Raw genomic sequence first — 27999 nt, forward strand, 5'->3', positions numbered from 1 at the left:
TTCTAATAACTATGGCTAAAAGAAGTGTTTATTCATCCTCTTGCCTAGGTGTGCATTTTATTGGAATTGCCATTTCTAAGAAAGTTAAAATTCCATTTGCATGATAGAATTCTTTTATGATCAAACAATTTTATGTTACTTGGAATGATAATATAAAATTCTGTGATAAACAAATGTAGATCCATCTCAATTCCAAGATTTATTAAGCATTTGGCAAATCTAAATAGTTAAGATGAAAATTACCTCATGCTTAAAAGACCACATTTAAGATAAAATAGATCTACAATGATATTTCCATTATATTAATTAATGTTTAATATTTTTTTATTCACCCTTTTAAATCATAAAATAATTATAATTTGTTTATTTTTTAAATATCCATGATATTAATTAATGTTCAATATTTTTTTTTATTCACCTTTTTGGATCATAAAATAATTATAATTTGTTTATTTTTTAAATATTAAGCTGAGTCAACATATACCTTGATAAACATCAACATTAAGCATCAACGTTACACTTATCCCCATATAGGGTTGTAAAATGAACATGACTTCCTCTATGCAATGGATGTCCTCCATACCACTGAAACTATATATTTTCTAAACTATTTTGTGCATATGCTTTGTAGTTTTCCAATATTGATATAAGCAAATGCCATGGAAAAATATGCAACTTATTATTTACGAGTGTTATTGAGCCAAGAGGCTCATTCTACAGCCCAGTATGATGCGTAAGGGTATCTGTCAGTAATCAAAGTTGAAATTTTGCTCATATCTGCCAACATAGAAAATAAATAAATAAATAATTACTATACAAAACATTTAAATAACGTCAGCTCATGAAAAAATTGGAACCCTCTCGGCTCATATTAAATCCGTATTTAAAATGGATCTATGCTGGTATTTTTAAATATTTTGAAAGGTGTTATATTTCTAATTAGTGTTACTTCTCATTTATATTGAGATATAAACTTGAAAAAGAATATTGAGTGTGCTACTCTTCCATGAATCAAACCCATTTACCCCTTTATAAAAGTAATATTCTAATAACATCCCAATAAGGAGCAGGAGAATAATACTAAATATCTAGAAGAAGGTATTAAAACTTTACCAAATTTATCAGGAAAGCTCGTTGCCGAATAACCAGATCTAACTGCTAGGAAGTCAGATGCACCACTTTAGAATGTTCCCAAAAAGTTACGGCACAATTGTGGACTAGCACTTATTTTCAAGAGATTTTGCCAATTGACGTGTGGAGAAGCATGACAACCAAAAAGGTAGGAATTTTCTCCATTTTGAATGGAATAAATTTCCAAAAGACGGGATTGAAAATGTTTCCTCCAATGTTTGAATTCATTTGAAAAGTTTGGCTACAACTATTAGCTTTTACCAAGATTTGTTCCTTCAATGGTACAAATAATTTTTAAATAAGAAAATATAGTCCTCTGGATCAAAAGCCATATAGGAATTACTCCACCTCAGCCAAAAAGTCATTAATTTCTGCAGGGGTCAACACTCTGTACCAAATTCATAAACAAATTTAGTAAGATGCATCCTTTACATTTTGGTTAAATATAAAAATATAAACAAGCTCCAGTTTTTATGCTTAAACTTGCTCCATCCTAACTGAGCAAAAAATATACCTGAATTTTCGATCAGTGCCCACCACACCTATTTCAATATTTTTCCCTGATATCTGCCCTTCGAACCTACACAAACAAGAGAAGGAAAAAGTTTTTGAACCAACTCTCTGCTTATTATCTTAAAGATCATCACACAAACTCAAACTTTATGGGATTTCTAGAAATCAATGGAAAATTAGCATTTTCATTATTATACCCTTCTTTCAGTGTCAATATGGCAGTATGCACTGCATCATCAAGCTCCATGTCCTCTGTATATCTGCATACATTTATGGAAAGGTTCAAGTAATGGCAATAAACCTTTACAAAGTATAATATATTTAAAATAAACATAAATCTGCATTCGTTTTTTTATTGAATTAATGCTGTGTCAACCTTGGCCAACACAAGTAATCGACCAAACTAATGTATTTCACTCAATGCACTGCAAATAAATGATCGTGCCCAAAACTGAGAATGGTGTCATCATATTATAGTAGAACCACTTATCATCCCTCAATGTCAGAAACAAAGAACAGTTATTGCTACCCATACTCAGGTGTCTTAGATCAAGGTTTACCTGTGCTTGAGTAGAAATCCTAGGCCATGACCGAATATACTGTGGTAACTAGCAACCCAGGACATTAATCAAACTATCTTTAAAGACGTTATACGGTGACATCACAACCTAATTCCAGTAATGACTCTCTCATGTAAGACTAGCCTTATAAAGATAACCATATTTCATATATATGGATCCAATGCATGGAACTCCTAAACTGCCTACGTACCACAGTACCACTACAAGTACTGGAAACTTGTTGAAACTCAGAAACACCTCGGAACTTTCTTGGAAATGTCCAAGTGCCCCTGAGGTGCATGGGACTCATAGGAAGTCTAAAAAATATTAATCTAAGGAAAATGAGGACAAATTAATGTTTAATTAGTTTCTAAACCTATCCACAAATTATCATTCTTATTTTCTTGCAAGATAACATGTTATATATATATATATATATATATATTGTTCTCCCACACAATTTTGTTGGGGGGGGGGGTGGTTGTGCTTCTAGGTGTTCCCGTTTCTGAAACTAGTTACATTTCATGCAACTTAGTGATATATTTAATGAAGAAAAATGATGTACCAACTATTGTTTATGGGCTCCAAATGTTATGGGTCGTCCCTTGTCACAACTCCATACACATCTAGGAAATGGGAAAGCTAGTATGCAATTGCAACATACTCCAAAGTCAGGGGGAACTTGGTGATCATCCAGCATACTAGGAACCTTGAGAGGTTGAAACATCTCCAACACCAAACTTCCCATGTAGCCAAGGACAAACATGATGCTGATTATTATTATCTATCAACATTTCATGGGTGCTGCTCCCATGAGGTGTGGAACCTGTACCCATCATTTCCCTGCTCCCAGAAGCTTCAGAGCAGGTACAAAATGCTCTTGAAATAGCAGGAATAGTGTTGGGAGCATGGGAGCTTTTCAACAAAGATTGAGTTGTTCTAGATGTGTGTCTCAGGTTTTAGGGAGCACCTACTCACACCAGGTTTTAATACACCTTTTGATTTTTTTAGGTTTCCAAATATCCTCAAATGCCGATTGCAATAGAGAACATGGTATTTTTCCTTTTTTTGTCATGTCCATATGTGACATGGCACAATCTATATATTCTCCATTTTGTTGATGTCACATTGTTCCGCTGATTTTGAGAATTTGGAATTTTATGAAATTAAAACACCATGGGGTCTTGGTTTACTATTCTATGTTTCCACATCCCTAGAATGGTCATCATCACTTGCATAGAGAAAAGAAAGTGAAGGTGACCCCCAAGGTGGGCATGCATAGATATGATTCCATAGAGCAAAGATTATAGATATATGTTGACACCCCTTAGGTAATCATCCACTGAAAGATGGGATACCCAGTGCACTCAGTGAAGATACTGTAATATCCCAACGTGGCCCCACAGATAATTCACTTAGGGTGTCATATTTGAATGCAGCCAGTGAGATAATCCATCAAGAATTTCCACCTGAGAGTGTGAGGGAAGCCGTTTGACCTCCTGGAGTTGGTTTCCTTCCATTCGCAAAGGGATGTAACATAGGTCCAAAAAGCAAAATTGGTTTAAGTGGCCATTAAGAGGATACTCATCCTTTAATTAAAATCAGTGAAAGGCAGAGCCAGTGAAACTTGTGATCATCAATTTTAAGGCTAGATCTATGGCCTATGACTAGCTCCATTGTTCATAATCAATGAGAAAGAAACAAGTAAAAATTTGACAGTGATATAACTGTGTAAAAAAAAAAAATTACTGCTCAAGCACCTCGGTAAGCTGACATAGTGCCCCTCAAACAATAATTTTGCTGATGCAGTGATGATGTCATAGTAGATAGGTCACTATAGTAAGGAGGTCGACCAAGTTAAAGAAAAATTATGCCTGAAATCTGCTGCATTTGTTGGAGACAAGTGTGCAATAGATGTGTAGTATCCTTTCTGAAATTGTCTGATAATATGGCGGCAGTTGATGAGCATAAAAGTGAATCTGTAGTATGTAAACCCTATATAGGAAAGGTCAGCTCAATAATATATACTACAGCCTGCCTTTATTATTGGCAGGCCAACCTAGGCAGAGTTAAACTGTCATACTTTAAAGTTAATTTCTCTTCATTAATATTTTATTATTTTCTCATCTTCTCAAAACATATTTAATCTTGGGCTGTTATTAGTGAACCAGGCTAGATCCATCTTAAATACAGATCTATCAAGCGCTGAAAGAGATCAAATCTTTCGAGTTGCAAACCTCTTTTTTGCGTTCAAAACTTGAGGAAAGGTTTTTTGGCACCTTGAGAAATTTGATCCCTCTTGGCACTTGATAGATCCGAAGTTAAGATGGATCTAGGCTGGTTTTATTAATTTTGAACTATTCCTTCATAACCTAGTATAAATTTGTTCTCAAATGTTAAATATTGGAGAGTTTGAAACATAAACATGATAACAAAATATATTACATAACAAACCCAGCAAAGAGCTCTTCACACTCGCCATCATCCAAATATTACATCAAAAACGTAGAGTATGATGAAGTAGCTATTTTCTATAAACTACTCTATTTACCCTTATCACATATCAACCCTCGGTACAATTACAACTCTGAACACCCTAATCACATAGCTCACGCTCACCAGTGATTAGACCTCTGGCCATAACTCTCAGGACCTGCAATAACATGAATGATGAATCTCTGCCACATCCTTCAGATAAACTCTGAAATGATGAGAATGGAAATACTTGAGGCTTTGACAGATATCATAGGGAGATATGAATGTGACCATCTGGGGATCTGTAGTTCTCTCATTATTCAAGATGAATATCTTCACCATCTACTTCAATTTTTTGTAAGAAACTGAAAAGAAATCCAAAGTGAATTGATCGAGCGAAAGCGAACCCAACAAACTGAGCAGAGAAGTACAGACAAGTGATTTGTGTGATTTGTTTGTATATTTATACATATTATGTTTTCTTACAACTGGCATTACATTGCATTCTTTTATTGTTTTTATTTACATGTAAATGTTTACAAACAAACATTTAAACTGCTACAACATTGCCCCTATACTGGGCTGTAGAGGACTTCCCTGTGCAGAAAATCTTGTATTTGGGTTTTCAATTAATCTCAACAAAAGATACAAACTCGTTATGCAGCACTGTGGTCCAACAATAAGAGCACTTGGACTAAGCTCACTAAATTGAGAAGTTTTCTCGTGCCATTGTAAAAAGTTGTCAAAAAGGAAAAGATATTTACTGAAAAATTTATCAGTTCGTCTAAGGTGGGTCAAAGACATCACACAACATCAAAATTATCTTGGACAACTAATGCCGACAAAAAGCACTAAAGCCGAGATCTTTCATTGGAGATCTACCATGCTGTCCACTGACGGCAATGAAACCACTAGTCTGCCATGATTATGGTCAAGGATAACAAAATTAACAATGTATATCCTCATAATTATGTCAATTCTATCTAGAAATCATCCATATTGATTTAAATGAAAAATTGCATTGCAAAAGTACTAACCATGAAATGATATACAAAAATTGATGTAGAGATATCAAAAGCAGAAGTTGGTCATGCAACGTTACCTCTTTTCAAGAAAACTTTTTGCATTGGTTACGTTTTTGCCCATTGCTGAAGCCTTCCATGAAAAATAAGAACCTGAAGGATCCACCTATTTTATGCACAACCAAAACAATGTCTGAGACTGCACATTCCCAGATAATAATTCTCAAGGAACCAACATATTGGGACATTTTTGCTTTTACCATAAATAATAATGCTGTTTTATAACTGAACAAAATAAGAAAATTTGTGAATGGAGATAAGATATAAAACAAGAAGCTAAATTGTTGGTCATCATTATAATATATGGCAAAGAAAGACAAAGCTATGTAGATTCCTTAAAACAAAAACATTGCACTAACAGTGGCTAATCACCGAGACAATCATCTAAGGGTTTACAAGTAGGCCTTCGCAGAGAATCAAGATCATTTCACTGTGATCCGAGAGGGCACTAGGCCCCACAAGGCTTGTGAGGGCTCCATGAGACTTCCTGCAGGATGGCTTCCCTATCAACAGTGGAGGGCTTTTCCATGAAGAGATTTGCAGGTTCTGAGCGGTTCCTTCTAGGCAGCTATGTGAAAGATTTATATGTATTGCTGGTGGGTACAAGCCCCCATGCAAACCCATAAACATGAGGCACTTACAAAAATTCTGAAGAGGAAGGGGAAGGAGAAGCTGACTTCCTCAAGAGAGCAAAGGAAACCAGTGTTGATAATATCAGCGATATTCGAAAATATTGCAATACTTTCGGCAAAACGATATATCGCCGAGTAAATATCATGATATTTTTAAAATATCGTGATATTTTGAAAATATTGGCAAAATATCGCCATATTTTGAAAATATTGGCTATATTTAATAATCTGAAAAATTGATTTTTTATGCTTGCCGATATTTGCCAATATTTAAAATTTTCGCCGATATTGCCGATAAGATGTTTTAAGGACCCTCGCCAATATTTCGCCGATACCGATATTATCAACACTAAAGGAAACCATGCTTACCCTATGGTTAAGAACCTTTGATAATCACCTGTCTAACATTATCCCAATTTAAGTTGATCTGACTTGGGCCTCTCTCTTTAGGATCGTTGGGAACCACCTAGGGTTCCCTCTTGAGGATTAGAGCCCAATCTTTATTTTTAGGCACCATGGCCTAGAAGCGTAGCATAGAACCACCTAACCCTACTTCTCTTCCTATATATAGACTAAGGAGACCCATTCATAATCACCTTGTGTGGAGTAATTGATCATACTATATTAAAATTTGGGAGATTTCCCGCTCGACGTGGCATCTTAATATCCATCACCATTTAAAATAATATTGGCATTGGATTTTGGTATTCATTGTTAATTATGCTTGCTTGGCCGATCTGGATCTTAGCAAGTGGTATCAGGACAGGCTATTCTTCGATGAGTACCCTTTAGGACTACCCTTTAGCGTCAAAACCATTCCTCTTTCTAGCCACATGAAATGAGTGTTGATTGAGGATTTGGAAAGATATATGTGGCTTTCTCTAGTAAAAGATTCAAAAGATTTGGCATTCAAATCTAGGAGGTACAGTCTATACATGTTAGATTTCCTATCCAGTACTAAGGAAATGTAATAGACTATCAAAGCATAGTCTCTGATTGAAGACCAAAACCAATTTTTATCTTCAAGAGCAGAGTCTGTGATTCTAAGGGAGCAAGTTCACCAAGTCGATTAGGCCGTTAGGGTTTCTGGGCAATGCAATTTGGCACTGTCGCGTATCAGGGTCTCAAATTTGAGGATAGATTGTGTTGATTTTTCATAGGATCTTCTAACTGATAATTACTTCTTATGATTTCTTATGCTAATCTTTTCTTAAATTCAAATTCATCATAAAGCAATTACACAAGATCTCGACTGTAGAAATAAAATGCCATAAGGATCAGAAAGATACAGTCAAAGGAGACATGAATTTTACCCTAGGAAAACCCACATGGGGGGAAAGCCCAACAACCATTTCCTTAGAGAAATTATTCAATTCAACAGAGATACATCTAATTCTTCAAGTCAACATAAAGTCAAATTGACTAGTGACAAAGCTCTCGTCATAGTTGGTCAAATTGCCCTTTAAACAAATTAAATTGCTGCTCAATGAACTTGGCCTGGTCTAATCTGCTAGTGCCAAATTTCAGCCCCTATTGTGCCCAAGAATCTCGGTCCTGCAATCCTGTATACCCGTAAAGTTGAAACTCTACCTCAAATCACTATCTCAGATTCATCTTTTACTCTGCCTCAAATCCGCCCTTTTCTCTCTCCCTCAGATGATCTGAATTCATGCCTTGTGGAGTACGATGAATAGCCTATATCAAGAGCCTGAATGGGTGTGTCCCTTCACTGGGACCAACTTCATCTTTTGGAGGGCCGACTTGTCATTTGAGGCCAAAAATTCAACTTTTAGAAATTCAAAATTTTTCTTTTGAAATTGACATGAAGAACATGTCTTACATTTTTTATTACATATATTTATCAAGGGCTAGAATATGACTTATGAAGACCGACCATAGCTAAAAAATTCAACAGATTGAATAGTGCAACCAACTTTTGTTCATGGTGTAGAGGATAGTGGTGAGGAAGGATAAATAGAGGATTATTAAAATGTCCAAGTCGAATTTCATTGTGTTTTACCTCACCAAGTTTACCCAAGTGAGGGAAGAGTTGACTGGTGTGGGCAAGACAATTCCAAATAAGGATCTAGTGTATTTTTCCCTGTTGGGTTTCACCAAATCATGGCAAACTTTCACATATGGGATATGTGCCAAAGAAAACCTTCTAAACTGGGAGAGATTAAGGGGTGATTGTGTCCAAGAAGAGATTTGCAGACAAGCTCGATCTGGGTCTCGTGTTAAGACCGAAGAAGATGAAGAGAGTTTTTCCCTACCAGTAAAGGGGGAAGATCCAAGGGCAAAAAGAAAAATGGTGGTGGAGAGTCGATCTCCAAGGGTGAGAAGAAGAAAAAGGATCTCAGCAAGATCAAGCGCTTTTTGTGCAACTAGTTAGGCATTATAATACTAAATGCCCTAACAAGAAGAAAAGATCCAAGAAGGACCAAGTAGTAGCCTCTGCAAAGCTAGATGAGTTCTCTTCTCATTTTGAGGAGTTTTCACTCATTGCTTGCATGGTAAGCTTAGTGGCTACTAGTTTATGGTATGTAGACAACGGTGTGTCCTATCATATGATAGGAAGTAAGAAGTATTTCAGCAAACTATCAGAAAGGGACATGTAGTTCGACATTGAGATGGGAGATGATAGGAAGTATCGAGTTGAGGGTATTGGTACAATCAGATTTGAGAGAGAGTCTAGAAACAATCTGTATCTCAAAGATGTCCTTTACGTACCTGGGCTCAAGAAGAACCATGTTTCAATTTCAAGACTAGAGGATAAGAGGTACGTGGTGACCTTCAAATAGGGTAGGGTTTTTATAAAACCCTCAGACTCCAAAGTGGCTAAGCAAATTGAGGTTAGGCATTAGAGCCTATACAATTATAGTTTGAGACATCCGCAACATTAATTAGCAGAGGTTGTTGTGGCTCAAGCAAGGAGCTTGGTGAGTTGTGGCATAGGTGCATGGGGCATCTACACCATAGTGCGCTAAATATTCTCAAGGAGATAGTGACAGGGTTGCCATAGTGCAGCTGGACAAGCATGAGGGGTGCCAGGGCTGCCACAGTGCAGCGTGGACAAGCATGAGGTGTGCAAGGGCTACACGCTTCAAATATGCCAAAAACACTTTCCCTAGCAGAGATAATAGGGCCAAGGGTATCTTGGACCTTGTTCATTTAGATGTTTGTGGTCCTTCTCTTCAATATCCTTTAGAGGGTACAAGTATTAGGTCACCTTCATTGATAATCATTCGAGGACGACCTGGATATTTTTCATGAAAAATAAAGATGAAGTCTTCTCAAAGTTGATGGAGTACACGAGCTTGTTTGATTACTAGATTGGTAAGAAAATCAAGGCGTTGAGGTCTAATAATGGTGGGAAATATACCTCAAATGCACTCAAGGCGTTGTGTGCCAAGGACGACATCAACAAAACAGGGTCACAAAGTGCAAGAACAAGGCCATAGTTGGAGCAACCAAAGCCATGTTGCATGACCAGGGACTACCTAAATTTCTTTGGGCTGAGGAATGCAATTCAATAGTTTTCCTGCATAACTGGGACCCACACAAAGTGTTGGGGCAAGTTACACCAAAGGAGGCTTTTACTAGGAAGAAACCAGATGTATCACATTTCTGAATATTTGGTAGCCTAGTGTACTGCCATATACCAGAGGAGCAAAGTAAGAAGTTGGAGCCACAATAGATAAGGGCATCTTGGTGGGCTACAACAAGACATCTAAGGCATACAAGGTGTATATACTAGCACTTAGGAAAACAATCATCAAGAGAGATGTGAAGTTTGAGGAGGAAAGGGATTTTAAAAAGTCCTTAGAGCATGAGCTTCCTATTGTGCAAGAAGAGGAGTAGCAGGCTCCCAAGTCGAACAGCATGAGGACGAGGGGGACACGCAGTCAAGAGAGTGAGTGGAGCCCACTCAAGCGATGACTCCCAACACAAGAGAAGGAGAGCGAGAAGGGAAAAGCAGTCGATCCAAGAGATGCAAGGCAAGTTGGTGCTCCTAGTACATCGATTCGATAGAACAGACAACCATAGAAGTACACATGATATATGACACTCATGAAGAAGTCGTTGGATGTTGAGCCTTCCAGTTATCAAGTGGTAGCCACTTAGCAGGTGTGGAGAAATGCCATGGTGGAGGAGTATGTCTCCATCATGAAGAATGGTGTATGAGAGGTTGTGCAGAGGCTAGAGAGAAAATTTGTGGTGGGTTCTCGCTGGGTCTACAAGATCAAGCATGTGGTTGATGTGAGCATCGAGAAATATAAGCCAGATTTGTGGCAAAAGGGTTCTCGTAGGTAGAAAGGATCAAATATGATGAGACCTTTGATCTAGTGGCTAGATATTTGTTTGTCAAGACTATCATAGTGATTGCAACTCAGATAGGGTGGAAGATCCACCAAATGGGCATTAAAACAACATTCCTCAATGGGGTTGTTCAGGAGGAGATTTATATTGGACAATGTAAGGGGTTTGAGACATGCAACAGAGAGTCACACTTTTGCAGACTCAAGAGAGCCTTGTATAGGCTCAAACAGGATCCACGAGCATGGAATGCTCGGATAGCTAGTTAACTTCAAGAATTGGGCTTCTCCCAGAGTGAAGCCAACCCCAACCTCTACTACATTGTTGTTGGAGGTGAGCCATCTTGAGAAATCACAAGGGCAGCTAATTAAGGTTGATTTCTCTTACTTGATAATTGCTTGTGAATATATGTTAGCTTCTTTATTCTTTTATTATGTTCTCTTCATCAAACAATTATCAAAACATAAACATGAAGATCACAAGAAGACAATGAACACAAGATATAGGCTCCAAGCCATGGCAAAACCCCACAAGGGGGAAAACCTAGTCAAATCTTCTCTTCTTAAACAATCAAATCAAAGTGAGAAATCCAAGGCCCGAAATTCAAGACCAAGACCTCCCACAAGACCGAAGTCAACCCTCCTTCAATCCTTCTTCAACCAGGTCAACGATAGTCAAACTTCTTCAAACCTTGGTTAAACTCTGATTTTTTAGACATGCAGTAACTTCTTAAATATTTCAGCCTATGTAGCAGACATGTACCTTCGCACATGTGACAAAAACTAGGGCAAAAGCTTCGTACGGGTGGGAGAATTTCGTCTTCTTTGACCTTTGCTCTCTCTCTCCTTTGACTTTAGCTCTTCTTCTCTTGTCTTTCACTGATTTTATCTCTCTTCTTAGCACATAAATCAAAATTGTTGATAATGATCCAAATGAAGATGAGTCGTTGAAAATTTGGCACCTCAAGGATGAATTTCTAAAAATAGAAAGTCTCAAATATGACTTTCCAAAAATAGTAAATCACCTCGCATCAATTGGTAATCAAGTATTGTTGATGGAAAACCTCTTATGATCATCAATCAATCCTAATAGTTCAATTTTCACTTAATCATCAATATTATTATTATTATAATTTATTATTAAAAAGAAATTCAAGTCACTCAATAATGTTCTCTTACACTCTCATTATTGGCATGGCATATTCCTCTTACACTCTCATTAATGCTCTTTCACTCTCTTGCACTCAATAAAAGCTCATCGTAAAAGATTCCTCTTTCACTCTTTTATGCTCTTATTAAAGCATACCATGAAAGATTCTTCTTACGCACTCTTTAATGGCATAAGTTATAAAGGCATGTGTTCCTTCCTAATGGCATGAGTTACATTTCCTAAATGGGTATATGTTACTCCTCCTTTATGGCATGGATTCGTTGCTCCTCCTATATATATGTGCCTCATTCTTTCTCCCCTCACTACTTGTGCATTGTGAAAGAAGGATTCGAACTTGAGAGAGAGTTGAAGAAGATTGTGCAAGAGAGACTTGGAGAGTAAGAGCAGAACTTGGTCAGCCAAGGTTGATTCAATGCTTCAGTGTTTCAGTGTTGATTTAGTTCATAAAGCGAAGGTTGATTCAGTGTGTGCACCTGTTGCTGCTACTAGTGATCTTCATGCTAGAGCTTGTTCAGATTTGGTTGAACTTACTCATTCTCTTGATCTCCCATTGTACTTTATATCTTTGTTGAACAATTGATTACTAATAGAAGAGGAATCTGGTTGGGTTTTACTATTATGGGTTTTGCCATGGTCATTGGACCTAAATTCTTTGTCTCATTTTGTTCTTGGTTATCTTCTATTGTGCATTTGATTTATGTTCTATCTACTATTGTTTAGATAATATTGTTGCATAAAGAAGTTATGTAAAAAGTGATTGTTACAACATAGAACATCAGAATTTCAACATGGCATCAGAGCTTTGGTGAAGACAAGTCCAAGAAGATAAGAGCTATCACTCCTTCCTTACTGCTGAAATCTTACTACCAATGTTCTTCCAAGATTTCAAGGAACCCAAGATATGATAGTAATTTTGCATATAGTAATTAAAGTGTTACATGTGTTTAATAGTTGTAGTTTTGGTACTTGTTTATGCATGCAAAAGTAAAGAATAGTTTTACTTTTGTTTATGCATGTGCAAGAAAATGTTGTCTTGAAAAGAAGTATAATGCATAGAAGGTTATAACAGAATAATTAATAGAAATTGAATGTTGAAGATAGGGGGGTTTTGACTCTCTCACATTATATAAGAAACATGATAATCTTATGGGTTTTGGTAATTTTGATATTAGAGTTTACTAACATTAGCGGTTGTAGGTAAGAATCGTGACTTTTGCAAAAGATGGAATGATAATTTCAAAACTAACCTCTTTAGTAGCAATCAAAGATGGATTGTAAATTTGTAACTAATATAATTGCAGGCAATGAAGTCAATATTTATAATTATTATTACACGCCTTCACTTTGGGATCAAGATTTGAAGATCTTTACAAAATCAATGGAAGACCTATTCAAGCATTGATTCATGATAAGTAATCATCAATATAAACCATGGCACCAAAAGTTTATACATCTTCACTATAAAGCATTACCTCATGTGAGAAAAATGGATCCGAAATGCCTGAGATTAGAGTGGATCATGATGGAGTTTGCCTAGTGTTAAAAAAGATGCATTTCTTCTACCAATGACATATGACTGATGGTCAATGGTAACTTATGGAGGCTGGATCAAGAGGGAGCTAACAACTTCCTTCAATCCCCATTAAAAAATAAGTATTTTCAAGCCTTATGTTGTTTCTTTGTGTCAATGCTCTTGTTTAGATTTATCTTGATAGATCATTGGTTATTCTTCCTGCATGAGTATTTGAATGATTCTTTCACTAACTTCTAAATGAGGATGCAATCAAGAAAAGCAGATCTTGAAGATCATCAGGGTGCAAAATAGTGTAGGAAAAGTAAACTCCAAGAGGAAGCTGGTTCAAGGATAATGAAGGAGCCACTCTCAGATCTAGAAAAGAAAGAAAGTCTTGCCTCGTCACCAGGTATAATTTCATTATGTTTAATTATTTTGCTACTATTGCTCTTGCTCTTATTTTGGGATCAACAGATGCATTTGATGAATGTGAGAACGAAGTCCTTTGTATCAGGATTGAGGAAGACGTCAAGCCATCTCATCACTTGAGTGGACAAGATCTCAAGACTTCTGCAAGGAAGCTAGAATTAGGAAAGAGAACACACTACCGTATAACCCAGAACAAAATGGTGTGGCTGAGAGAAAGAATAAAACTATCATGGAAGCAATGAAAGCTATGTTGCATTATTAGAAACTACCAAAGTTTCTATGGGGAGAACCTGATAACACAGTTGTCTATCTTCAAAATAGATCTCCTTATCGTGCCCTAAACAACAGGACTTTGGAAGAAGTCTTCTATGGTGAAAAGCCCGAGGTTGGGCACTTAAGGATCTTTGGTTGTCTTGTCTACTGCCACGTGCCAAAAGAAAAGAGGAACAAGATGGAAGCTTCAGGTAAGAAATCTACGTTTGTTGGTTATTGTGAATATTTTAAAGCTTACAGAATATATGTAAATGGACAAAGAAATATAGAGTTTAGCAGTGATGTAACATTTCATGAAGATGCAACTCTTGGAAAGGCAAGAGACACTCCTCTTCCTCCTGCTAATGTTGATAGTCAAGATGACGCATTTGAAATACAAGAAAATCCTAAGCCTAAAATTGATCATGTTGATGAACCCATGGAGCCCATGGATCCTCTTCCATGTGATCCTCCTACTAAAAGGAGACCTTTATGGCCTCATGACACCTTTCAAGATGTTGATAAACATGCTACTCCCAAAGGAACCTTTAGAGAAAGCAAGAAACCATGTAAGTTCCATGGATATGTTGTAGCCATGAGCAACATTATTCAAGTTGAATCATGTACTTTTGAAGAAGTTGTGAAGGCTCTAGTGTGAAAAGATGCAATAGCTAAAGAATATGAGTCTATCATTCATAGTGATGTATGGGAAGTGGTTCCAAGACCCCAAGGTAAGTTTGTTGTGTCTTCTAAATGGTTGTATAAACTTAAACATGGTGTTGATGGGAGTATTGAAAAATATAAAGCTAGATTTGGGCCAGAGGGTTCTCACAGATAGAGGGAATGGACTATGATGAAATCTTTGCAACTGTTGCCCATTATACAACCATCCGATCTATTGTGGCTCTAGTTGCCAACCAAGGATGCTCACATTACCAAATGGATGTGAAGAATGCTTTTTTGCATGGCTTCCTCAAGGAAAGTATATGTGGAGCAACCACAAGGCTTTGAAGTACATGACTGAAAAACTCATGTGCGTAGACTGAAGAAAGCCCTCTATAGTTTGAAGAAGCTCCAAAAGCTTTGTATCCCCACATTGATAGCTTATTGATGAAGCTTGGTTTTACTAGAAGCAATGTTGTGTTGGAAATAATACTGAGAGGGGGGGGGTGAATCAGTATTATCTAGCAATTTAACAAATCTTCCTTATTTGATCTTTTGAATTATTCTTGCATATCAGTACCATAAAATAATGAGCATGAACAAAGAAAATAGACAGTCACACCAAAGAACACAAGATGTAAGGTGGAAACCCAATGTGGGAGAAAACCACCTGCTGCAATATGTCTCTATCTTCTTTCAATTTAGAAATTCTTTTACAATGATCTTGTACTGGTGCAGTCCTTTACCAGTACGCAGGCTGCAACCTGCAGAGAGCTACAACTCTCTCTCATTTTCCAGTCTCTCCTGGAAGGGAGCTACAACCCCCTACTTCTTTTCATGAAGAATCAAATGATCAACAAGTATACAACAGTTACAGTCCACTACAGTTATCAGATCAGTAATCACAGAACTAACCCAGAACACCTTATGAACAGAAAAATACAGTCAACAGATCATCTTAAGACAGGGACGCAATTTTTCTTTCTGTGGCCTGCGACTGGACGCAGTTTACCTTCTGCTGCTCTGCGTGCCGACGCACTGTTCCTTTAAACTTCTCTGCGTACCGGCGCACCCAACAATACTATCGCGCCGCGTCTTTCGCTTCAGAGGCGCATCCAATAACACTATCGCGCCGCGTCTTTCGCTTCAGAGACGCACCTGAGCCCGGTCTGCCCTGCGTCTCGGCGCACTTGCCCTTCGCTGAACCTGCGTCCCTTCAGATATAAAAGATATGAAGACTTCAGAACTAGCCCCAACAGTCAGATCTGCAGATCTGATCATGCGCCATAGAGATCACAGTCCATTAGAAGATTCGCCCTCATAGATCTGGACTAGATCTCACCAAAAGATATTCAACCAAAGACGATGATTAATCCAAATGAACTCCTTTGCTTTATATAGGCAAGCTCCTTCCCAAAACATGGAACAATACCACGAGCCGACACCATAGAAACACAAAACCGTCGGCTAGATACCACACAAGAAACCCCCACGTGCTTTTCTCTGTCTTGAAATGTGTGCACTGGGTGGACGCACCCCCTGAACGGCTGGCCTGCGTCCCTGGACGCGAGTTCTGCATGGTATACCTGCGGGGACGCACTTTCTGAACATATTGCATGCGTCCTTCTTAAAAATAGAGAGCTGATCATCAAGAATAGTGATCTACCACCTGAATGGGTTGCCATCAAGGACAACACCTGAATCATAATGCCAACATGTTGATCCAAATCTCTACTTCAAAACGGTCCAAGGCATGCCTTTGATTTTGGTATTATATATTGATGACTTATTCTTGACAGATGGAGAACCTCTTACCCTCCAGTGTAAGAGGGAGTTAGTTTCTGAATTTGAAATGAAATATCTTCATTTGATGCACTACTTTCTGGGTCTTGAAGTATGGCAAAAAACTAGTCCTAATTTGGCCAATCCTTCTGAGTATCGACAACTAATTGGGGCACTGATGTTCTTAGTGAACACTAGACCAGACATATGTTTTGAAATCAATACTCTGAGCCAATATATGATTAAACCATCTCATGCACACTGGATTATTGCCAGGCATGTGCTAAGAGACCTGCATGGGACCATCAATCTTGGATTGAAATATAATGTCGAAGATGTAAGACTACATTGTTACTCTGATGCTGATTAGGCCGGTAACTTTGCTAATAGAAAAAACACATATGGATGTTGCTCTAGCTTGGGATCTACCATGATATCTTGGATAAGCAAAAAACAGAAGTTTGTAGCCCTTAGTACAGTTGAAGTTGAGTACATTGCGCTAGAGTTTCTAGCTATGAGGCAGTATGGCTGCGAAAGCTCTTTGGAGAGTTGTTTGAGCATGTGCTAGGTACAATAATAATATACTGTGACAATAAGAGTGGGATTCAACTAGTAGAAAATCGTGTGTTCCATGACAAGTCCAAGCACATTGAGATCAAATATCACTAAATCCAAGATATGGTGCAGAGAGTAGTGATGCTCCATCATATTATGGCTGATGATCAAATAGTTGACATACTTACCATATTTGTCAAGCTCCCTCTTTCTGCATCTCATTATATCGAGCATGCTTCCTTTCAAGGTATCATAGAGCCATCTTCACTCTTCAATCTTATCACAGGATCCAGGTCAATTTTCTTGCTCATCGCTTTGATCTTCAACATCATAGATGAAGGCATTGCATTGAGCCTTTCCAAACTTCAAGTTGATCATAACTTCCTCATGAAAGTGATCTCCTTTGACCTTCAGGTTATCTTTTTGCATTGCTACCTTTCAATCCCAAGATGGACACATCTTGACTTTACAATTGCCAGGTACCATATATTGAGCTTCCCTCAATATTCTTCATACATTTCCATTCATACAATTGAACTTGCCTCAACTGTCAGCATGGATTCCTGCAACATTTTTCCATGTAAAACAATAATATGTTAACCAAATAACCAACAATAAAAGTAAGACTTACCTCATCATGATAACCTTCTCGTCCAGACATCAACATCCTTATGGTCCATCTCCACTTGAATCTTCCTTCATGCATGAGAGTGCCCAAGCATTGAACTTGATTACCAAGTTACAACTTTTTCTTTCAGAGATCATACTGGATGTTAATCACCATCTTACATATTCTAGAGAAAGTCTTAATTTTTTATATATCCTTAAGTCATTCAAATTCTTCTTTTTTAAACATCACACAATCATACTAGGCATGTTACAAGATTCTACATGAATCTTCTCCAAGAGTCACTTTTAAGGTGCATTCCTATGCTTCTTATTCCATCATCTAGCTATATGTCTCATAGTGAGCCTACAACCTGACCCATTGCATTCCTTCATCCCTTTAACAATATTGTTTGCACATTACATGGAATGTATACTAACCTTGTCATAATCATAGTATTCGAAACCGGAATTGGTGATCGAATTGGTCCACCTAATAAACTGGGTTTCAAACTAGCACTAGTTAGATCGCAATAAACCGGTTTTAAAAAAACATATGAAATAATTAATTTTTAATGAAAAAAACTATTTTTAAGATTTAAAACCATGATTCCAAACTAATAGACACAAAATACGCAAAATTTGCTCATATATATACCATGTAAAGGTGAATATATCAAAACGGCACTGGGTGCTATACATATCAACAACAAAATATATAATCAATGAGTCTCTAAATGGCCTCTAGAGTCCAAAAACAAAGCCTACAAGCTATGGGGCCATTGGCCTACTACAAGTCTACATATATGATATTAGTGATCAACATTATCACTTGAAACTTCTCATCATGATCAAACTCAGTTGGTTGAGTCTTGACTACCAAACTTTGCAACTACTTGAGTCACAAACTTCTCTATTGGTTCAGTGACTTGAGTCTCAAACCTTTGAAGATATTCTACCCTAATATGCCATATTACTTCATTTGGTGCTCTACGTGGCTTTACATGGTCTCCTATCCCAGCCATGTGTTGCTTGAACATGTTAATACCCCCTCCTTCAATAGATTTTTGGCAATATTTGCAGATCATTTTACCATCAATCATATCATAATGAGCCCATGCAGTATCCTTGGCTTCTAGAGGCATGGTGGCTACTACTTAGTTCAAACTCTCTACAATTTTACTACTCCAACAAAAACTCAACACTCTCCAAGCTCACAATGAAGCTCACAAAAACTCCAAATCAGATGTGTGAGGCAAATGAGAGGGGATATGTCCTTTTATTGGCTTGGAGGGGTTGTTTTTGGAGGGAAACAACCCTTATTTTCACTCTAAGCCACCTCACAAGCCTACAAGAATGTTTCTGGTGGGTCTGCGGCCAACCTAGCAATGAACCAACTAGTTTATGACGGAACCGGCCAATTTCTTCATAAACTGGTCGGTTTATGCCCAGTTTGCCTTAAAAAAACAAGAAAGGGCGATTGAAAAAGTCAACCTTAGCAAGATGACCACCTCTAACATAATGTTAGATAATTCCTTGATGAAAAATATGTAAAATGGTCTATTTATCTACTTTCAAAGACTAGATGATCTCTACGAAGCTATGTTGCAGGAAACGTGGGGCAAAAGGGCATCTTCGTACAGAAACGGGTACGAAACGCTGAAACGCGTTTGGTACGGCCCTGAAACGTGTTTCAAGCCGTACTGCCACGTTTCACGAAACTGAAATGTGGCCAGTACGACCTGAAACGCGTTTCAAGGCCGTACGACCCACGTTTCAGCATTTACTTGTGTTTTATTTTATTTTATTTGTTTTCTAATCTATTCTTACATTAGCCTAGTGACTTCTAGTTGCTTCCAGATGCCTGTCTAAAGTTATAAAAGTGAGCTTTTGCCCTAGTGTTGATATGCAGTTCATGGTAATGTTAAATTCTTAAAGTAAAAGTGATATTCTCCTTTATTTTTCATTTTTATCCTTTTACTTAAATTTTTAACATTACCATGAAATGACTCAAGATGTTTGAGAGTGGTTTCGCCCTCATTGGATTTCATATGGAGAAAGTAGAATTTTAGATCTCACTCAAAATCCAGCAGACTTATCTATTTTTCAGGATTTCGGGATTGGGGGGATTGCAATGTTTCCATCGGATTTTATCATGTACTAGGGTATGGAACTTCTATTTAATCAAAAGAACCAAGCCCTCTATGCAGGAGAGACTCCCAATAATCAAGAGAATGTAGGGTACTAGGGTATGAAACTTGTATTTAATCAAGAGCATTAAGGTTGTTAGACTATGTAGGAGGAGACTCCCAATCAAGCACGAGACAAGAAATTAGAAATTTCTCGTGGCTGATTTTGGGTATTTCTATTTTCATTATGTGATTATTCATGAGTAAATGTGATGCAAATTTAGATACCTATAGTTTATGCATTAACAATTGACAGTTTTATCATAATGTAATAAATTAGAATCTAAGTCACCTGACACGGGGATTCGGAACACGTAGGATTCGGGATTCGTGGTGTCGGATTCGGGACACGCTGACCCCCCGGAACAGGACACGTTAGGACACGTTATATATTATTTTATTAAAAAATATATATATATAATATTTAAAAAATATATATATATATATATATATATATTAAAAATTAGATATTATCATATTTCTTACACAAATTTTAATTTAGTAGACATATATATACATATATTTATATCAAATATAAATATATTATATGTTATATTTATATGATATAAAATATATAACATAAATCGACAATAAATTAAAAATGTGTAGTCCTCACTCTCAAATTTACCATATATATTGGACATTAACATATATTGAGCATATATATAATTAACCCAACAGTCCCCACACACCCATGTCAACGCTCATCCATGTCCCTACCTATCCACGATGATCCCACTCCTCAGTGGTCACCATGTCATTTGTGGTCCCAAATACCCACACGATCATTCGTCCATCAGACGTGCAACAACGAGTGCGGGTTTCACAGAAACGTCGAACATCTTGATCACGTTCAAGTGCTCACTGATCATGATTTGTTTGCAAGTCTGCCCTCAAGTCGGTTTTATCTAACTCGATGTGTCCCTTCATATTCAATCAAAATGACTATAAATATAAGCTCCGGATGATTCATTCCTCATCGAATTTTAACGCAAAAGATACATATGGTTCACAACTCGTGAACTGAGGAAATAAGATCAAATGGTTTCATAAGTTGATGGCAATTAAGACTTCTGGAAGTAACAGTAACACGCCCCTTTTAAGTTTTAACTTTTAACCTAGCAGCAGATCCGAAAACGAATCCGCAAACCAGGACTCGACAGGAAAATCGTGACACGCTTTCGAATTTAGAACACGCCCCTGGACACGACGTGCCACAAGAGGACACGACGAGTCCTGCCATCATGACACGTGTCAGGACAGAATCGTGTCCGATTCGTTCGATTCGTGATTCGTCCAGGGTTTTGGACGAATCCGGTTTCATAGATTAGAATGTATCATATATGCTTTATGATTGCACATATTTCTTAAATGTCATAATATATATATATATATATATATATATATATATTCGTGTTTCCCCGTTTCCAAAATTTGGGGAGGTCGTGTTTCGTATCGCTTCCCGTTTCGGAAACTCGTACCCGTTTCCCCGTTTCGTGCAACCTTGCTACAAAGCAACTTAATCAAGTAGACTCTAGACATGCAACTATCACATGCTTCTCTCTATGATGTTATGCAAAATTAAGATTCTTTTTAAAGTAAACAACAATGCATGTTATCCTAAAGGAAAGATTAATCCTCATAAAGAACCTAACAAACAATGTGCCTTCTTCAATAGTAAAGATCTTTCACATCTTTTTTCGGTTTCTTCTCAAGTTCTCCTACTTCCTTAGCTATGTGAACCTCATTTCTTTCCTTTCTCTTGGTGTTATGTTGGCTTGGACAACCCCTCTTATAATGTCCATATTCATTGCACTTAAATCATTGAATCTTGGACATATCTTTCTTCTTGGACTTCCCAAACTTTCCTTTCTTCAACTTCTTGACTCCAACTAGAAGGCTTGAGAATGTTCATTTGATCCAATGTCATCTTTTACCTTGATCCTTGATTCTTCCAAAATGCATTGTGCCCACAACTCATCAAAGGGAGTTGAATCTTTATTAAGAGTAGATGCTTGTTGCAAAGCTACTCCATTCAAGTGGCAATGCATGTAATACGCAGATGGTCATTTCTGAATCATAAATTCTCTCTCCAAGCCCCTACAAGTGATCTCTTAGTTGAGATATCTTCATTATAAAGGATGACATGTCCTCATTCTTTGATTTCTTTATCTTGTATAGTTTATTCCGCAAAGACATATTTTGTCCTGGTGTACTTACAGAGTACAAGTTCACTAGCTTGGCATACATAGCCTTGGAAGTTTTCAAATTTGCAACAAATTGAACAATAGGATCTTTCAGGTATTCAACTATGAGTCTTGTAGTTTGCTAGTTCTTGAGTCTTGTCTTTGCTAGGTTCAGTGACTTCCCTAGTTACATATTCCATTACCTCATGTTCTGTAAATGCCAGGTCAATCCTTTTCTTCCATGCTAGGTAATTTGATGCTCCAACGAGCTTATTGCTCTCCTTGTAGAAAGAACCCATATGACCTGTAGATTCAAACATAGAGTAATGATATGATACTTACTTGATAACCAAGATTCTCCTTTTCCTTGATATGTCTCAGACCTTTGCTTGATGACCTTTCAAAAAACTTCAATTATGTCCTTGAAAGATGTTTCCTAGGATTCCTCCAACAACAACTTTCAAAAGTGATTAACGATACCAAGACCCTTTTGATGCTTCCTCCAAAGATGCCTTTCATTGAGCCTTTAAATAGATCTCCTTCTCTCAAGAGACAACTTTTTCATGTAGTCTTCCTTCCAAGCCTTCCTTTAATGAGAGCTTGATGTGGTCTTGATCTTCTTTGATGTACAAACCCTCCTTCTAGATCAATAGGTCTTCTACTTCTTTTCTTCCACAAATGATTCTGCTTGACAAGCAAACCCTTCTTTGTGTCCACAAGATAATCCTTCTGATTGCCTTCTTGTTCACCTTAGCTCTGATCCCATGTTGGAAATTCAAAGTGACAGCTTGTTTTCGTTGACCTTAATATTTGCTTGTGAAATTAGTTAACCTTCTTTTGTTCTTTAGTTAGATTTTTTTTCATCAAACAAATATCAAGAACGAAAGAGTAACAATAGTGGACACAAAAATTACGCTCTGAGCCAGGGCGAAACCTCTCCAAGGGGAAAACCCGGAAAACTCTTCACTTCTTATAGAATCTGCTTCAAATGAGACATCAAAGACCCAAATCCTAGACCAAGTCCTCCTCCAAGTACCAAATCAACCCTCCAACAAGTTCTTCTTTGATTCTACACCAACCAACTTCAACCTGCAATTTTGACCTGCCAACTTCAACACTGTAATTTGCGTCCTGCAACTTCGACCCTTGTTGCTACCGCAGAAAACCTAGTTCAACTTCCTCGTGAGACCTTCCTAGAGCAAGACAACTCCTCCCAAGGTCAACGAGGTCAATATGGAGTATTCTTCCTCCCAAAAACAAGGTATCACATTTAGTCTTACTGCAATACAATCCTAAAATTTTTACCCTTCTTGGAAGTTGTAGAAACCCTAATCCTTTGCACGTGAGGGAGGTTGAGCCCAAAAACAAGATTTTTGTCCTTCCTTTCTTCTTTTGGACCTTCACTCTCTTCTTCTTCTACTTCCTAGCTACAAATCAAACTTCCTTCTTGAGATCGAACTTATGAATGAATGGATTCCACATGAGGTCGAATTGCTCCTTCATACAGCCTTTCCAAGGGGTCGAGTTTCCTACTTTAGGCCAACTTGAAGCTACTAGGGCTAACTTGTATTTTTGCAGTTTCCAGGAGAATAAATCCTAAGACCTAACAAACCATAGAAGCATGAAGAACGTGCTTTTACCTAAACGACAACAAAAAATTATCATGAAACCCATGCGTTGAAATAATAAATTTTTATTTTCTTCTTTTGTTTGTTACATAGGATACATATTGAAATGAGTACAACAATTATGAAGACCGAAACTAATTACTTTTTTAATAGCTTGGACTGACGGGATGTGACCCTTCCTAGAGAGGGTGGTCATGGATGATGAGCCTTGGTTGTATGAGACCTTTGGCATGTGTTGACAAGTGAATCCCCCCAAGCAAAGATGCGACTTGGTTGTGTGAGATCCTTGTCATGTGTTGACAAGTGGATCCCCCCAAGCAGAGATGAGACTAGGTTGTGTGAGATCCTTATCAAGTGGGTTATTCCCCCAAGCAAAGATGTGACTTGGTTGTGCAAGATCCTTGACAAGTGGGTCATCCACCCCAATCAAAGATGTGACTTGGTTGTGCAAGATCCTTGACAAGTGGCTCATCCACCCCAATCAAAGATGTGACTTGGTTGTGTGAGATACTTGTCAAGTGGGTTATCACCCCAAGCAGAGATGTGATTGGTTGTGTGAGATTCTTGAGAAGTGGGTTAACCCCCAAGCAAAGATGTGCCTTGGTTGTGCGAGATCCTTGACAAGCGGGTTATCCCCCCCAAGCAAAGATGTGGCTTGTGTGAGATCCTTGTCAAGTGGGTTATCCCCCCAAGGAGAGATGTTACTTGGTTGTGTGAGATCCTTGTCAAGTGGGTTATCCCCCCAAGGAGAGATGTCACTTGTTTGTGCGAGATCCTTGTCATGTGGGTTATCCCCCCAAGCAGAGATGAGACTTAGTTGTGCAAGATCCTTATCATATGTTGGCAAGTGGCAATCCCCCCAATTGAATATAAGGTGATAGATTAATCTCTCCTATTGTTCATGGATATAGAGTGGTAGCCGGAGCTCCCCTATGATGATTCTTCATCATTAGAGTGAGTCATCATTGTTCCAGATGATACAGAGCATAGATTAGTAGTGAAAGCAAAGATCTTTTGTTGCAGAAAGAAATTCCTCCCTAGCTGAGAGGGAGTGTTGAAAATTTGGCAGCTCAGGGATGAATTTCTAAATATAGAAAGTCTCAAGTATGACTTTCCAAAAATAATAAATCACCTTGCATCAATTGATAATCAAGTATCGCTGATGGAAAATCTCTTATGATCATCAATTAATCATAATAGATCAATTTTGACAAAATCATCAATATTATCATTGATATTACTATTATTATTATTCTTATGATACTATTATATTATTATTAAAAATAAGTTCAAGTCACTCAATCATGGTTCTCAATAATGTTCTCTTACACTCTCATTATTGGCATGACATATTCCTCTTACACTCTGATTAATGCTCTCACACTCTTACACTCAATAAAATCTTGTCATAAAAGATTCCTCTTACACCTATTATGCTCTCATTAAATCATGTCGTAAAAATTTGCTCTTACGCACTCTTTAATGCATATGTTACACTCTCCTCCTTAATGGAATAAGTTACAAAGGCATGTGTACCTTCTTAATGGCATGAGTTACATTTCCTAAATGGGCATATGTTACTCTCCCTCTTGCCATGTGAGTTACTCCTCCTTTATGGCATGGATTCGTTGCTCCTCCTATATATATGTGCCTCATTCTTTCTCCGCTCACTACGTGTGCATTGTGAAAGAAGAATTTAAACTTGAGAGAGAGTTGGAGAGAGCTTAAGAAGATTGTGAGAGAGATAGTTGGAGAGAGCTGAAGAAGATTGTGAGAGAGAGACTTGGAAAGTAAGAGAAAAACTTGGTGAGCCAAGTTGATTCAATGCTTCAATGTTCCAGTGTTGATTCAGTTCATGAAGGGAAGGTTGATTCACTATGTGTATCAACTGTTACTACTAGTGATCTTTATGCTACAACTTGTTCAGATTTGGGTGAACTTACTCATTCTCTTGATCTCTAATTGTACTTTGTATCTTTGTTGAACAATTCATTACTAATAGAAGAAAAATCTGGATGGGTTTTCCCCTTGTGGGATTTGCCCTCGTCATTGGAACTAAATTCTCTGTCTCGTTTTGTTCTTGGTTGCCTTCTATTGTGCATTTGATTTATGTTCTATCTACACTTGCTTATCTAATATTGTTGCATAAAGAAGTTACATAATAAGTGATTGTTACAACATAGAACATCAGAATTTCAACACAAGTTGCATTGTGTTTATACGTTGAATAGGTCACTTCCAACGCTGACTTGGTCTTGCGGGGAGAAATTTGAAAATTTTGACTCAAATAAAATTAATTTTCTTGCTTCTTTCGAAGTCCAAATGGGACTCGACTCATGTATAATAGTTTGACTCATGACAAACATTCTTTTGAGAAGCATGAAAAACATGCTTGAACTAAATAACAAGTTAACTTGAGCATGAAACCCATGTTTGAAAAAAAAAAAAAAAAAATAAATCATGTTTCTTCTTTTTCTTATAACATGAAATATATAATGACATAAGTACGATGATAATTATGAAGACCGAACCTCGTTACATTTTCCAACAAGCCACTTATTCTTGTGTTATATGTGGATGATCTGATTTTGACAGACGCAAATAAGCTCATCCAAGAGTGCAAGAGAAATATTACAGGCAAGTTTGAGATAAAAGGAGGCTGATGCACTATTTCCTTGGGCAGGAGGTTTGGTAGGGTGATGGGGAGATCTTATTTGGGCAAGGCAAATAGGCCTTAGAGGTTCTTAGGAGGTTTCACACGCAGGATTTGTTGAAAAGTGTAACTAGTTTCAGTGTTCACAATGACATGTAATTATGTTTTTATGTAAAAGAAGTGTAAAGAAGAAAAATAAAATATTGTAATACTTACATCATGGGCTTCATGAGCAAGAGATTTTATTTTTGAGTCAAGACTCCCATTGAGAGTCTTAAGGAAATATTTGTCATCTAGTCATAAAATAAGAGACTCATTGTCATGTAATGAAGTCATGTTACACATTGCAAAGAGTCAAACTTGTCTATGAAAACTATTCCTCCAAGAACTTGTCACGTGACCTCTTCAAGGCAGCCTATAACGAATGAAAAATTTGCTAGATGATCGCAGCCTCCCTCATTGTCATCATATCGGCCTAAAGGACATGACATAGTGTGTATAAATAGCCACATTCGGCCTCACTTAGGAGCAAGCAATTCGGAGAAGAAAAGTGCAAAGAAGATCCTACAAGATAAGTGCAAAGAAGAGCCTATAAGCAGAAGTGCGAAGAAGAGACTACAAGTAGAAGTGCGAAGAAGGGATAGCGAAGAATTCTTATGGGGTTTCTATGTTGGGGCATATACTCTCCCACGTACGAAAGAAGAAGGACCGAAGGCATCTCAAGAAGATCGAAGTAGAAATTGTTCAAGTGATCTTGTTTGGGCATAGATCTCGCAATAAGGAAACTGAGGAGAAACTCTATTCTGAGGTTTTTGATCTAGGGCTAACCTAGGAGACCGAGTTTCTCTAGGTACGCTAAGAGGAGCAGTAGAGACTGAGATTCTCTAGAGGAAGCCGAGAAGAGCAGTGTGAAAGGATAGAGACTGAGATTCTCTAGAGGAAGCCAAGAAGAGCAGTTCAAGAGAAGAAGGAAGCCGAGTAAGGGAAGAGGCAAAACATCAAAGTTAGTGACAATGGTCTTGGAGGATTCTAGAGTCAAGGGTCTTTGTCATGGTCTTGGTATTCGTTAATTGAAGATCTATAAGAAGAATTTCTGATTGGATTTTCCTCTCAAAGAGTGAGAGGTTTTGGCCCTAGCTAACAAGACTACATACTGTGTCTCTTGTCTTCTATTGTTTATTTGGTAATTGTCTTGATGAAAAAAACACATTGATAATATAATGAACAAAAGATCAATATACAAGAAGTAAAAGCATATCACAAGCAATTATCAAGAAGAGAAATCTCTTAATCATCATTGCCACAGATTTCTCAACAGCAGGCCTGTGACCATGCCTTTAGTCACAAACTGGAAGAAGGTTGACACGTCCAAGATGGAGCAAGCAGACCCCACACTTTATAGGCGGTTTATAGGGTCGCTTGTGTATTTGGTAAACACATGAACAGACATGTGTTTTGCAATTAACTCTTTGAGGCAGTTTATGGTCGACCTGCCAGAGCACATTGGGTTGCTACCAAGCACGTATTGAAATATCTCAGGGGGTCAATAGAGTACGGACTGTGGTATAGACAAGTTGAACGGCTTCACTAATCCAAATTGGGCAAGGAGTTTCATAGTTAGGAAGAGCACATAGAGTTGCACATTTAGTGTTGGATCAAAAGT

General features: G+C 37.6%; 1 protein-coding gene across 2 annotated transcripts in view; it reads right to left on the reverse strand.

Moving 5' to 3' along the window:
* Positions 1–1327: 1327 nt before the first annotated feature.
* LOC149212563 (proteasome subunit alpha type-2-B-like) overlaps positions 1328–27999 on the reverse strand; it is a 40650-nt gene continuing 13978 nt past the window's right edge. For both annotated transcript variants that reach the window (XM_089391878.1, XM_089391879.1), the window contains 4 exons: positions 5782–5867; positions 1842–1904; positions 1646–1711; positions 1328–1519 (listed from right to left, as the gene is read on the reverse strand). In XM_089391878.1, coding sequence (XP_089248004.1) covers positions 1471–1519; positions 1646–1711; positions 1842–1904; positions 5782–5867 — 264 coding nt within the window. In that variant the 3' untranslated portion in view covers positions 1328–1470. The remainder of the gene's footprint in view (positions 1520–1645; positions 1712–1841; positions 1905–5781; positions 5868–27999) is intronic.

This window comes from Pinus tabuliformis, chromosome 1_1 (genome assembly GCF_031772625.1).
Source record: "Pinus tabuliformis cultivar Carrire ecotype Pingquan chromosome 1_1, CPIR1, whole genome shotgun sequence".
NCBI classification, from domain to species: Eukaryota; Viridiplantae; Streptophyta; class Pinopsida; order Pinales; family Pinaceae; genus Pinus; species Pinus tabuliformis.